General features: G+C 57.2%; 2 protein-coding genes across 3 annotated transcripts; one reads left to right on the forward strand and one right to left on the reverse strand.

Moving 5' to 3' along the window:
- Positions 1–1,046: 1,046 nt before the first annotated feature.
- Positions 1,047–7,980, reverse strand: TMEM198 (transmembrane protein 198). 2 transcript variants are annotated; one of them, XM_049768297.1, is made up of 5 exons: positions 7,613–7,980; positions 7,063–7,232; positions 3,433–4,008; positions 2,377–2,579; positions 1,047–1,460 (listed from the first exon to the last, which is right to left on the reverse strand). In XM_049768297.1, the coding sequence occupies exons 2-5, from the start codon at positions 7,226–7,228 to the stop codon at positions 1,323–1,325; spliced, it is 1,083 nt and encodes a 360-aa protein (XP_049624254.1). In that variant the 5' UTR covers positions 7,229–7,232; positions 7,613–7,980; the 3' UTR covers positions 1,047–1,322. The 2 variants fall into 2 exon arrangements, with proteins under 2 accessions (XP_049624254.1, XP_049624253.1); XM_049768296.1 differs by having other exon boundaries at positions 7,063–7,267.
- Positions 7,981–8,397: 417 nt separating this feature from the next.
- CHPF (chondroitin polymerizing factor) lies at positions 8,398–13,635 on the forward strand. Its single transcript, XM_049768291.1, has 4 exons — positions 8,398–8,775; positions 9,813–10,386; positions 11,429–11,608; positions 12,205–13,635. The coding sequence occupies exons 1-4, from the start codon at positions 8,468–8,470 to the stop codon at positions 13,468–13,470; spliced, it is 2,328 nt and encodes a 775-aa protein (XP_049624248.1). The 5' UTR covers positions 8,398–8,467; the 3' UTR covers positions 13,471–13,635.
- Positions 13,636–13,824: the final 189 nt, after the last annotated feature.

Consider the following 13,824-nt stretch of genomic DNA (forward strand, 5'->3'; position numbering starts at 1 on the left):
ACTACCTGCCCCCGCTCCCCTCCACCCCTGCTTTCTGCCCTACTGAACCAGGGGGTCTCACAGGGTCCAGGGCATTCTGGGTACAGGGTGCCCCTAAGTGAGTGCTCTTCTCTTCCACCTGGGAGATGCCCCCATCCCTGAATGGGTGTTGCTCCAGCTGTCATTCATTCCCTTAGCTGGTGCCCTCTGCCTGCCCTCCCAGACAGCCCCTCCAGAGGTACAAAGGGGGCTGGCAGCTCTGGGTGGAGGCTCAGCTCTGGCAGGGAGAGAAAGGTGGTGCCCACCTCTGCCCAACCCCACACAGAGTCATTGCTCTGCAGGCTAGGAGAAGCGAGTTGGGCCAGGCGGAGCCCTCGGACACCTTGGAAGACACTTATCCTCACCCCAGTCTCAGGGAGGGGGACCGCAGGGGCCAGGTGACCTGGGGAGACTGGGAGACAATAAAAGTGGTGCCACCTCTCCCTTGGTTCTCTGTGTGACTGATGAGGCAGGTGCACCCCTGCCCAGACCTCCACCCTTGCCAGCTAGTAAGGGACCCAAGGGATCAAGGTCATCAGAACACCCATATGGCCCATGAAAGTGCCAGTCCCCAAAGACCACCACTCTGGGTCACAGTTTGGCACATTTATAAAAGATGTAAAACAGAGTTGGGAGGTGAGGAGGGAGGAAGACAGAAGCATGAGGTGTCCAGGCTGGCCGGACTGACACCAGACATGCAACGTGCACTTGAGCCCCCTCCCTCCCGCCAGGCCCATCCCCTCCCACACCAACCCAGCCCAGAAATGTAGTCCCCTCCCTCAGCCCCTACCACTACCCACATGTGGGTGGCTTTGCAGAGATCAGGGGATCAGGGTGAGGGCTGCTGCCACTGGCCTGGGAACACAATGAGTGTGGTGGAGAGACCCATTGGTGGAGGAGGAAGGCAGAGCCTTTCCATGCAGGAAAGGGGCCCTAGTGAGGGAGCAGGAGGGAGCAGTGTGACAGTATGGAAGCCAGCCTTGGAGAAGACCTACCCACCAGCAGCCTAAGACCCCTCCAAGACCCCCTCCTCACACACACACACACACAGGTGGCACATTCATAACCCTGAGCACACCTGAAACAGAGCTCGCCCTCCAGTATATCCCCCAGGAGTCCCGCAGACACTGGGGAAGGGGCTTGCCCCAAGGTCAAGCCATGCCAGAGGCACGTCTTCCCTGCTGGTGTCCTGGCTGCCCCTACCAGAGCAAAGAAAGGGATAGCCAGAGGCTGCAGAACCCAGCAGTCTTCCCTAGCTGACAGCGCTGGTGACCAGAATTTGGGTCGGCAGGAACAGCAGGCTGCTATACCCTCACAGGTGGCCCTGAGCAGGCGGTCAGCGGCCCCTGGGACCCGTACTCATAGTCTGCCTCTGTGGGCGAGGACATGAAGGAGCTCAGGGAGCTGCCCGTCTGCCGATCCCGAAAGCTCTGGATGTAGCTCTGTGGGAGAGAAATAGGTGAGAGAGAGAGTCACTTCAAGGCCACACCTGCTGAGACTCACTCCACTCTACTGCAGCTCAGCCCCTCACCATTCTCCCCATACCTGGGGTCCACAACTCTGAGCACTGTCCCCCACACACTTAGAAATCCTACTGCTGGTCTGCAAATATAGCACAGCAGGGAGGGCACCTGCCTTGCATGTAACTCACATGGGTTTAATCTCCAGCATCCTTTATGATCCCCTGAGCCCTGCCAGGAATAACTCCTGAGTGCAGAACCAGAAGTAAGTCCCAAGTACTGCTAGGTGTGGTAAAAACAAATAAACAAAATTCTGCTCAGGGGGCTCGACAGACAGTATAGTGGATAGGGCACTTGCCTTTACACACCCAACCTAGATTTGATCCCCAGCACCCCATATTGTTCCCCAAGTCACACAAAGAATGATCCCTAAATGCAGAGCCAAGAGTAAACCTTGACCATGGCTGGGTGTGGCCCAGAAACAAAAGAAAAATAATCTGCTTGGGTACCAGGGGAGAGCACAGCAGTAGAGGCACAGTTCTCACATCCTGGCACCACAAAAGTCCCCTGGGCATCCCCAATGTAGCAACCTTTAGGAGTCGCCTCTAAGAGTCACAGAAGTGGTTTGTAAGGTTTGAGCACTGATGGGGTGAGCCTGTTGGGCCCTCGCATTCAATCCACTGAACTAAGCTGCCCAAGAATTACCATGAGTGGCACCAGCACCCCAAAAGATTGGGAGGCCCCAAAAGATTCTACTTGGAACCCTTCCTTGTACCCAATCCCAGTTCAAGGGCTGCCAGGTGAGGGGGTACAGTAGGCCAACGAGAAGGGTGCATGCTGTTGGATCATTCTGGCACTCTCTGTCCACCATTTGTGCTGCAGGACTTGGGATGCTCACCGGGGAGAGGACATCTCCATTGAAACGTTTGATGGGCACTGGCCTACGCCGATATGCAGGGTCAGGGGGCCTGGGCCTTGGAGGAGCCCTATTTCCCCTGGAGGGGGCTCTGGGGGGTCTCTTTCTCCGCCGCTTTTCCTTGCGTTCCTCCTGCTGTCGAATCCGCATCAGCTGCACCCGTCGCCGCTGCCGGCTGATGACCACTGAGAAGGGAGGGCCAGAGCAGCGCCTCAGCGGATCTCAGGCCTCCCCAAGCTCCCTCCCTGGGCTCCAGACCCTCCTGTCTGTAGCTTCCCCACATACACCCTGCCTGCTCTCTAGCCTCTCAGAATTGCCCCACACATCTTCAGAAGATGCCCACATATCTGGCCCTGCTGTCCAGTGCCAGGCTCTCTCCCCATTCTGGGCTCTGCCAGGTGAGCCAACAAGAGCAGCAACAAAGTCAGGAATGCAAGCTTGACCCAAAATTGGTCCAGCTCTCATGCCAGGTGCATGGTTCCTCTAGCAACACCAGGACTGCCTTCAAACACTGAACCAGAAGTAACCTCTGAACATCAGCAGGCATGTCCCTCTCTCCCAATAACCACTACCCATCTCTAACCCATCTCTAACATTGGGACTCCCCAGCGTTTTCGTCCTTCTGCCCTTCCTCCTCAATCTCAGCTCTCTGCTTGACTGACTCTCCCTCTGGTCTTCACTGGCAACGTTCATTCCCTTGATCCTTCACCTCTGCCCATATGTCATCTCTTCCCTTTGACTGCCCTGTGATTCACCTGGCCCTGTGCACCTCTTGCACCAAGCTCTGTGCTGTGAAAACCATCTCATCTGTTTGCATGCCTAGCACCTGCCCCACTCCAACTCTCCCCCACCAAAATGAGAGGCCCTTTCTGCCTGTCCCTGCCATATTCCCAGAGCTGGGGTGGACTGATTGGTGGTCCTGAGTCCCTGTCTCCCCCCAGTTCCCCACACCAGTCATCTAACTCTCCAGCTTCTACCTACCCTTCATATGCCCCCACCCATTTCACCCCTGCAAGCCAGTGGGGCCTATGCTCTCACCTTCTGTGTGGGAATCCCTCTCGGCAGTCACCCGCCACTGCACCAGCACGCCCATCAGGCTGAGCAGAGGCCAGAGGGCCAGCACGGCCCAGCTACGCCAGCAGAGCTGGGGTACGGGGGCTGCCCGTAGCCGCTCCACAGCATAGCGCCCCAGCAGCAGCAGCTCGGCAAAGTAGTCAGCAGCGGTGGCAATGAGCGCTGCCCCCGTGACAGCGGTGGCCAAAGTAGTCAGCGGGCGGGGCCAGCGCAGTGTGAGCAGGGCACACAGCAGGCCGCCCCCCAGGAGCAGCCCCAGGGGGCCCCACACAGAACCTGGCTGGTAGTAGGGTGACGAGCCCAGCAAGGCCGCGGAGGCCAGCAGCAGCCCCAGGAGCAGGCCCACCAGGAAGAGGCCCACGCTACGCACCAGCATGGCTACCAGCCCACATAGCAGCCCGATGCCCAGGGCGATGCCTGCGCTCGCCTTGGCGCTCAGCTGCGTCTCCAGCACCCGCTCTCGGTAGCACAGCAGGAAGATGATCACGGAGCCGAAGAGCAGGCCCGTGAGGAAGAGCACCGCCTTGAAGCAGCGGTAACCTGGAGCGGAAGGTCCAAAAAGAGAACAACTCAGGCCAGAGATTAAAGTACAGGGGTTCAGGCACTGCACACAGCCAACCCGGACTCAATTCCCACTACCAAATAGGTGACCCTTGGGCCCGAGCGATAGTATAGTAGGTGGGACATTTGTCTTGCATGAGGCCAACCCAGGTTCGATCCCCGGCATCCCATATAGTCCCCTAGCCTGCCAGGAGTGACTTCTGAACACAGAACCAGGAGTAACTCTAAATGCCACTGGGTGTGGTCAAAAAACCAAACAAACAAAAGCTAAATAGATGATCCTTGAAACACAGAGCCAGGAGCAAGGCCTGAAAGCAGCTGGATATGGCCTACAAACTAAAATTCGGGGAGCACAGCTGTAGGGTATTTGCCTTTCATATGGCCGACCTAGGTTCAATCTCTGCGACCATATGGGTCTTTGAACACAGCCACAAGTGATTTTTGAGGTTAGATCCAAGAGTAAACAATGAGCAATGTCACTGTGGCCCCAAAGTAAAAACAAAAGGTGGTGACTATAAGAGGCTACAGTTTCAGAGGTCAGGGACAGACTGGTAGAGGTGGGCATAACTGTATTAGAGCACTGGAAAGTCACCAGGATCCCAAGTCCTCAGTGATGGGGCCATTGGGGGAACAATTGTGGAGGGGAGCATTGGTGTTTGAAGGCCAGGGGAATTGGGGATTTGTGGAGTCAAGAGAGATCACTGATTGGGTTATTGGTCTTTGAGGTCATAGAAGCCAAAGAGGTAGTGTGATACTACTAGGGTGATAAAGACATTGGCCTAGAGTCTCTGGGGTCTGAGGAGGGATTGTTCAGAAATAGGAGGTGTTTGACTATCAGAAAAAAACATGAGGAGCCAGAGCAATAGCACAGCAGGTAGGGTGCTTGCCTTGCTCATAGCCAACCGGAATTCAGTCCTTGGCATCGCATATGGTCTCCCAAGCAGGAGTGATGAATCACATCACCAGGAGTGATTCCTGAATGCAGAGCCAGGAGTAACCCCTGAGCCTCCAGGTGAGGCCCAAAAACGAAAACATAAAAAAAATTTAAGAGATGAGTTACACACAGATTCAGAAAGCTGAGATATTTGAAGGGACCAGGGCTTCCAAGACAGCATAGTAGAAGCCAGAGTGATAGTACATAGGATAGGGCATTTGCCTTACATGTGGCCAGCCCAAGTTTCATCCCCAGCACTCATTATGGTCCCCTGAACTCTGCCATGAGTGATCCGTGAGCACAGAGCGAGGAATCAACCTTGAGCACCACAGGGTATGGCCAAAAAAGACAGGGCCATATTATAAGGGTGCCAACAGACAGAAGAGGGATGTCAGGCAGTGTTGCAGGGTAAGGTCAAAGACATTGAAAGAAGCAGAATTGCTGAGAGTCAGTGTTATAGTGCTTCTGAGAAAGGGTAGCATTGAGGTCATAAAAACAGGACCACTGAAATCAGGGGTTGGGGGGAGACCAATGGGACAATGAGGGCATAAGAACTGGAGTTAGACCAAAAAGGGATCAAAGATAGAAGTAATGGGGCCAGAGAGATAGCATGGAGGTAGGGCATTTGCCTTGCATGCAGAAGGATGGTGGTTCGAATCCCAGAATCCCATATGGTCTTTTAAGTCTGCCAGGAGCAATTTCTGAGCATAGAGCCAAGAATAACCCCTGAGCATTGCTGGGTGTGACCCAAAAAACAAAACAAAACAAAAATAGGAGTAATGGGGCCAGGAAGATAGGACTGTCTTACAGGTGGTCGACCCCAGTTCAGTCTCTGAACTTAACTTCTGCCAGCACAGCCAGGAATAACTCCTGAGCACAGATCCAGGAGCAAACCCTAAGCATCTGCTAAATATGGATCAAACACTGACCCCAACCCTCAAATAAAAAAGAGATGCAACTCCAGGAATGAGTGGAAAACTGATGTCTTAAAGCTTCTGGGGTTAGAAAGAGGAGTAGGGTCTGCCCAAGAAGTTGGTGTCTGAGAGCCTGGGAATAGGGTGGTCACAAAAGAGAATACTGGGCTGCATGGCACAACTGGGAGCAGGTGGCTATGGAGCCCAGAGAAGTGGGGGGGACACATGCTTCTTAGAGTGTGTGCTGAACTCTCCCAGGGGCACCTCCGCCTGACTGCCCACTCTTCTGTTATTCAGTCCAGAGTTTGAGGGTGGGTGGGGAGGCGCTATCTGGCTTCCATCCCAGCCACCAAGGGGGAGGAGTGGAGACTTCAGAGTTCCAAGGCTCCTGCCAGCTTCTGGCCAGCCTAGCCAGCCTCCTTCAACTCTTCTTAGGGATCTTCTTAGGGGATCCTCGCTCCCTTCTCTGACATTCTGCAGTTCTTGCTGACACTGAGCATTTCCTTCACTAATCCATCAGGCACTTCTGTGGATCAGGGACTGGATTTCAACACACACACCCCATTCCTTGCCTATTCAGATGTGCGTTCTAGCCACCCCTTCCAGCCACTCACAGCAGTCCTCAACGGAGACTGCCTTGGAAGCAATCTCTATGTGTAGGACTCCATTCTAGCCCACTAATATGTCTCACATGCCCCATATGCAGAAGTCACTCCTACTTGAGACAATATGTCCTATGGAATGGAGGACACGATGAGGCTTATTCCACCCCCCTAGATGTTTTCAGCTCCACCCTAGCACTGTGACTCAAATGCGTCTTCCCCACAATGTGTGACATGGTTGGAAAGTCCCTGAATTCTCACCAACAACCTACGTGAGACAGATATCATTGTCCCCGCTGTTCAGATGAGAAAATCAAGGCTCAGACCAGTAGTGTCCCCGGGGGTGTCACCACTAGTAAGGAGCTGAGCCAGGTTCAAAGTTGAGCCAACCTTAGAGGAACACCTGTGTTTCCTCCATTCTAGAGTTTGGGTCATCTCTGAACACGTGTGAGATGACAAAAGAGAGAAAACAAAGTTAGCCAAAGCAATGGCAGTGATGGTCCTGGAGAGCTTCAAGATATCTCTAAGAAATAATCTGGGGGAAAGAGCGGGGTTCCCAGATGAGGGAAGGAAGAATTCTCACCGAAGAAGCAGTAGACGACTCCGAACAGACAGCACATGATGCAGATGAAGGCGGGCAGTGCCTGGTACCTACGCTCCAGGGGCTGTTCACAGGGTGCACCCCAGAAGGCATCATCTGGCTCGGGGGGCAGCAGCTGGAACCGCAGTGTTGCCAAAGTGCCGGACATAGCGCTGGGGACAGAAGAGGATCACCCTGCCGAGTCTGTCTGATAGAGACGAAGTCGAAGTCAAAGTCAAGGAAAAAAAGAAGTCTCAGTCTCTTTCGAGAGAGGAGGAGAGAGGGGATGTGGGGAGAATGGACACTGTGGACAAAGGAGTGGATCTACATGCAGCTCGGCAAGCATCCTTGAAGTGGGGGTGGAAAGCAGGCAGGAGACAAAGGGAAACAACAGTCCCTAGCCAGAACCAGAACTGGGCCGGGGGAGGTGGGGTGAAGAAGTTAAAGAGGGGGCAACAGGGTTGGGAAGAGGTGCAAGCCAGTCAGCTAGCTGCCAGGGGTGGTGGGGAGGAGGCAAGCTAGGAGATCAAGCCGGGGTTGTCCAACATTCTACCTGGGCTGGAGGCGACCTGAGCTCCGGAGCGAAGAGGCCGGAGAAGCCCGGGGGTGGCTGGGTGCCAGAGGTCCCAGCTGACCGAGTTCTGGTCCGGGCCAAAGTCCCCTGGTGCAGGGGAAAGGGGGCTGCTGGACCGCCGGAGGGATCCGTCTCCGCTCGGCCACGGGCGCCGCTCCGCTTGGAACAACACTGCCTGGCGCTCCAGTCCCGCGGCGTCCGGGAACTCGGGTAGAGAGAGCCTGGAGAAGGGAGAGGAGCAGGAGCAGGAGCAGGGGCTCAGGCCGCCCCAGAGCCGCGGCCCCATGCCCTGAGCCCGCCCGCGCGGCCTTTGGTGCTGATGGACAGCTCCGGGCCTAGGCTCGTGACGTCACTCCGCGCGCACCGTCCCCGGCAGGGGCGGGGCGTCTCTGACAGACGTCACCCGAGATGAACCAATCACGTCGCGGGAAGGCCGGGGGCCCCGCCCAACTCGGGGAAGGGGCACTTCCGGGGGCGCTTCCCTTGCCCCGAGCTGGGAGCCGAGACTCCGCCCACCGGGGGCGTGGCCCGGCAGTGACACGTCGGACCGCTGCGGCCCCCACCGAGGCTTCCAGTTGCGCCCAGTTGCACGAACCCGGAGCCTGGCGCCGGCTCCTCCGGGCGAGCGGCTCGGCCCTGCTCGGCGGGGAGGGGGAGCCGGCCCGCCCGCTTGCCTGCTCGCCTGCCTGCCTGTCTGCCTGCCTTCCTTCCTGCCGGCCCCAGGCCCTGCGGATCCGCCCCCTGGCCGGCCCGGCCCCCTTGGAGACCACTCCTCGTGGGGCGCTGGGGCCGGCCGATCGCGGGCTCCGGGCCGGGCCCCGCGGTCCCGGCGCCATGCGGGCGTCGCTGCTGCTGTCGGTGCTGCGGCCCGCCGGGCCCGTGGCTGTGGGCATCTCCCTGGGCTTCACCCTGAGCCTGCTCAGCGTCACCTGGGTGGAGGAGCCCTGCGGCCCCGGGCCACCCCAGTCCGGGGATCCCGAGCTGCCCCCTCGCAGCAACAGCAATGCGGCGCGTCGGCCCAATTCGGTGCAACCCGGAGCAGAGCGCGAAAGGCCCGAGGCCGGCACCGGGGAGAATTGGGAGCCGCGGGTCTTGCCCTACCACCCCGCACAGCCCGGCCAGACCGCCAAGAAGGCCATCAGGTAGGAATCCGTGCCCCACCCCCTTGGGCACCCAGCCCGGGATGGGTGCGGGGAGGAGGCCGCTGGGGGGCTCGGACAGGCTCCGGAAGGAAACGGGCCAGGAAGTCTTCTGGCCACGATAACTTCCGATGGCCTTGCTACCCGCAGGGCACGGGGTACATCCCTGGCCCTCTCTTCTGGGCACGGTCCAGGCCTGGGCTGAATTTGCTCCGCTGCAGTTCTAAATCGGCTCCCCCCCTCTGTCCAGACACACACCCCACGGTTTCTCCCCATCCTCTTTGACCCTCCAAATCCTCTTAGCTTTCCCGGCTCATAAAAATGACTAAGGTCTGCACAGAGTGGGTGGGTGGAGAGAGGAAAATTAAAAAAAAATAAAGGCCGCTGGGATTTAACTTGATCTCTTGTTCCTGGGAGGGGCACTTGGGGATGAGAGTGGGGTGTGGTGTGGTGATGTACCCGGTTCTTTGATGCCTCTGCCAAGGAGTTAAAATAATTTCACCCCAGGTAACACCGACTTCAAAACCCAGTTCAGCAGGTTCACTGCTGCCCAATAGAAGGCGAGCACTGGAATCCTCAAGCAAGCAAGTAAATGCACTCCAGGTCTCCCTAGGCGATATTTTCCTTTACCCTGACTTAATGTCATATTAAATCCCTTGCCATAATATTTGCATGAAAGTAAATACAGGTTGTATGTGGAGAACCCGTGTGGCTGAGTGTTTTCAATAGAGAGCCTCCCTTCTCTACCCACCCCCCCCCCGCCGTGTTTAATGTGGTTCAGAGGCTCAAGCTAAGGACCCATCTCGACATGCCAACATGCCCTGGGACATACTAATGAGCGAAACAGGAAATAAATGCAGTTGATCTACCTTATGGCATGGAAATAACCATGGCCCCAGAGCATTGTGTTGTAAGACCAGTCAGTGCTCATGTGAAGGCCCCAGCGGGACATGACCTGTCTTGTTGGGTGATCTATGTCCTCTCCTTCCCTCCCCAGGGCATAGTGTCTTTTGCTAACCTTGTGCCAAATTCTTCCCCAGAACCCGCTACATCAGCACGGAGCTGGGCATCAGGCAGAAGTTGCTGGTGGCCGTGCTGACCTCCCAGGCCACGTTATCCACGCTAGGCGTGGCCGTGAACCGCACATTGGGACACCGGCTAGAACGTGTGGTCTTCCTGACGGATTCCAGAGGCCGCCGGGCACCTCCAGGCATGACCGTGGTGACCCTGGGTGAGGAGAGGCCTGTTGGACACTTGCACCTGGCATTGCGCCACCTGCTGGAGCAGCACGGAGATGATTTTGACTGGTTCTTCCTGGTCCCCGATGCCACCTACACGGAGGCACATGGACTGGCACGCCTAGTGGGCCACCTCAGCCTGGCTACTGCGGCCCATCTCTATCTGGGCCGCCCTCAGGACTTTATCAGCGGGGAGCCCTCCCCTGGCCGCTACTGTCACGGGGGCTTCGGGGTGCTGCTGTCCCGTGCTCTGCTGCAGCAGCTGCGCCCCCACCTGGAAAGCTGCCGCAATGAAATCATCAGTGCCCGCCCTGACGAGTGGCTAGGCCGCTGTATCCTGGACGCCACCGGCGTGGGTTGTACCGGACATCACGAGGTAGGAAGAGAAGGCATCCTGCTAGTGAGTTGTCTGAGCATGCCTACTTCCTCCAACAAGTTGGTGGTTGGAGATAAAGGTCAAGGCCTTCTGGGCCAGTGCTGTCATATTCTCTCCTCATGACTGCCAGTAAAAAACTGAATCTTGGGGCCGGAGCGGTAGGGTATTTGCTTTGCAAGTGGCCAGCCCCAGGACAGATGGTGATTCGAATCCCAACATCCCATACAGTTCCCTGAGCCTGCCAGGAGCGATTTCTGAGCACAGAGCCAGGAATAACTCCTTAGCGCCTCCGGGTGTGACCTAAAAACAACAACAACAACAACAAAAACGGAATATCCCCAGCTTCACCACAGCCATGGAGCTAACTGAAAGGACTTGAAAAAAATGGGTGTCCAGAGAGACAGCATGGAGGTAGGGTGTTTGCCTTGCATGCAGGACGGTGGTTCGAATTCCAGCATCCCATATGGTCCCTTGAGCCTGCCAGGAGCGATTTCTGAGCATAGAGCCAGGAGTAACCCCTGAGTGCTGCCGGGTGTGACCAAAAACCAAAACCAAAAAAAAACAAAAAACAAAAAACAAAAAAGAAAGAAAGAAAGAAAATGAGGGCATACCTTGCACACTTCTTTTTTTTTTTTTTTTTTTTGGTTTTTGGGCCACACCCAGCAATGCGCAGGGGTTACTCCTGACTGTCTGCTCAGAAATAGCTCCTGGCAGGCACGAGGGACCATATGGGACACCGGGATTCGAACCAACCACCTTTGGTCCTGGATCGGCTGCTTGCAAGGCAAACGCCACAGTGCTATCTCTCCGGGCCCACCTTGCACACTCTTTAAGTGTTTGGTGTTGGCTGTTTTATTCAGATGTAAGCCCATTTCACAGAAGGGCTCACAGAGGTTTGCCCAAAGCCACATGTTCCCACTTGGTCAAGTGAAAATTAAACCCACAGGATTAGAAGTGGGAGATGAGACATGCTGGGGGTTGGTGGGAGAGGTACTGTACCTCAGCCTTCACGCCACCAGATTCCCTTCCCTTCTTTCCTCAGGGGGTGCAATACAGCTATCTGGAGCTGGGCCCTGGGGAGTCTGTGCAGGAGCGAGACCCTCGTTTCCGAAGTGCCCTGACTGCCTACCCTGTGCGGGATCCTGTGCACATGTACCAGCTGCACAAGGCTTTTGCTCGGGCAGAACTAGAACGCACGTACCAGGAGATCCAGGAGCTGCAGGTATGATATAAGCTCAGGGAGGGAGGGACAGGTTGAGGGAGGTCTCAGAGACCTCAGGAGGGGCTGGAGAGAGAGCAGAATAGGGCACTGGACTTGCACACAGCAAACCTGAATTCACTCCCAGTTTTCTGTATGGTCCCCCAAGTCCTGACAGGAGTGATCCCTAAGTACAGAATCAGGAGTCAGCCCTGTGCCAGAGAGAAAAAGACTGATGAGGCACTTACTTGCCTTGCATGAGGCTAACCTGAATTGGATCCCCAGGCATCCGTATGGTCCCCTGAGCATGTCAAAAGTGATTCCTGAGCGCAAAACCAGGAGTAACCCCTGAGCACTGCCAGTTGTGCCACTACCCCACCCCACCTCCTGCCAAAAAATAAGAGGTTCCAGGAAAGAAAGCATGAATGCCAGAATCACAAAACAAAGCTGCTTGCCATCCGCATCTGTTTCCACCTTTTCTGGAGAGCCCCTTTCTTTAATTTTCAAGCTCTTGCCTTCTGAGAAAGTAAAGGTGGAAACCCTGGGTGGGCAGGGGAGTGCGGGGACCCTGCTCCTGTGATCTGTCTTTGCCTTGCTATTGACTGTTTCCTCCAATGCAGTGGGAGATCCAGAACACTAGCCGCCTGGCTGCTGATGGAGAACGGGCAGCCGCCTGGCCCGTGGGTATCCCGGCTCCCTCGCGCCCGGCTTCCCGCTTTGAGGTGCTGCGCTGGGACTATTTCACAGAGCAGCACACCTTCTCCTGCGCCGATGGCTCGCCTCGCTGCCCACTTCGAGGGGCAGACCGCGCCGATGTGGCCGAAGTTCTGGGGACCGCCCTGGAAGAACTCAACCGCCGCTACCACCCAGCCCTGCGGCTCCGTAAACAGCAGCTGGTGAATGGCTACCGCCGCTTTGACCCGGCTCGGGGCATGGAATATACGTTGGACTTACAGCTGGAGGCGCTGACCCCTCAAGGTGGTCGGCGGGCCCTGACCCGTCGTGTGCAGCTGCTGCGGCCACTAAGCCGCGTGGAAATCCTGCCCGTGCCCTATGTCACCGAAGCATCCCGTCTCACCGTGTTGCTGCCTCTGGCAGCCGACGAGCGTGACCTGGCACCCGGCTTCCTGGAGGCCTTCGCCTCGGCTGTGTTGAAGCCAGGGGACCCCGCAGCCGCGCTCACCCTCATGTTGCTTTATGAGCCCCGGCAGGCCCAGCGTGCTGCCGCACACGCTGACATCTTTGCCCCCGTCAAGGCCCACGTGGCAGAGCTGGAACGACGATTCCCTGGCACCCGGGTGCCCTGGCTCAGTGTTCAGACCTCTGCGCCCTCCCCGTTGCGCCTCATGGATCTGCTTTCCAAGAAGCACCCATTGGACACACTCTTTCTGCTGGCCGGGCCAGACACGGTCCTCACCCCTGACTTCCTCAACCGCTGCCGCATGCATGCCATCGCAGGCTGGCAGGCCTTTTTCCCCATGCACTTCCAAATCTTCCACCCAGCCGTGGCCCCACCGCAGGGCCCGGGGCCCCCGGAGCTGGGCCGAGACACGGGTCGCTTTGACCGCCAGGCTTCCAGCGAGGCCTGTTTCTACAACTCCGACTACGTGGCAGCCCGTGGGCGGCTGGCCGCCGCTTTGGAGCAGGAGGAGGACCTGCTGGAGGGCCTAGATGTCTATGAACTGTTCGTGCGCTTCTCCTCGGGCCTGCATGTCCTGCGCGCTGTGGAGCCCACGTTGCTGCAGCGCTATCGGGCACCCGCGTGCAGCGCCCGGCTCAGCGAGGACTTGTTCCACCGCTGCCGTCAGAGCGCACTCGAAGGCCTGGGCACTCGCACCCAGCTCGCCATGCAGCTCTTTGAGCAGGAACCGGGCAACAGCACCTGACCCTGCCGCAACACCTAGGCCCCCACCTGCTAGACTTCGGCTTGCCACCGGGTTTCCCTCTCCCTGGCTTCTGTGGGCCCTCAGGACAAGTCCCCACCAAGCACCAAGGATGGTACCCGCCGAGCCAGCACCTCAATCCGGCTCCCTTAACCTCCCCCCCTTCCACCTCCCTGACACTGCTGATTCAGGCTGTGGCCCAGTATTTATGCAGTTTGGCTGCCTGACGCCAGCCGCCTCCCAGGGTCAGACCCTGGGGTCGGACTGTAGATGAGTTGCTGAGGCTGGGGGTGCTGAGAGAGGAGGGGGTGCCTCCCAAGAGCTCCCTCCTCAGCCTTCTGACGAAGCGCCCCCTCC

The sequence above is a fragment of the Suncus etruscus genome, chromosome 2 (genome assembly GCF_024139225.1).
Source record: "Suncus etruscus isolate mSunEtr1 chromosome 2, mSunEtr1.pri.cur, whole genome shotgun sequence".
Lineage (NCBI taxonomy): Eukaryota > Metazoa > Chordata > Mammalia > Eulipotyphla > Soricidae > Suncus > Suncus etruscus.

Coding starts and splice junctions, on each gene's coding strand:
- TMEM198 (XM_049768297.1), bottom strand. CDS start 7,228: ATGTCCGGCACTTTGGCAACACTGCGGTTCCAGCTGCTGCCCCCCGAG. Junction 4,009..7,062: donor AGTCGTCTACTGCTTCTTCG/GTGAGAATTCTT, acceptor CTTCCGCTCCAG/GTTACCGCTGCTTCAAGGCG. Junction 1,461..2,376: donor ATGGAGATGTCCTCTCCCCG/GTGAGCATCCCA, acceptor TCTCTCCCACAG/AGCTACATCCAGAGCTTTCG.
- CHPF (XM_049768291.1), top strand. CDS start 8,468: ATGCGGGCGTCGCTGCTGCTGTCGGTGCTGCGGCCCGCCGGGCCCGTG. Junction 8,776..9,812: donor ACCGCCAAGAAGGCCATCAG/GTAGGAATCCGT, acceptor ATTCTTCCCCAG/AACCCGCTACATCAGCACGG. Junction 10,387..11,428: donor GTTGTACCGGACATCACGAG/GTAGGAAGAGAA, acceptor TTCTTTCCTCAG/GGGGTGCAATACAGCTATCT.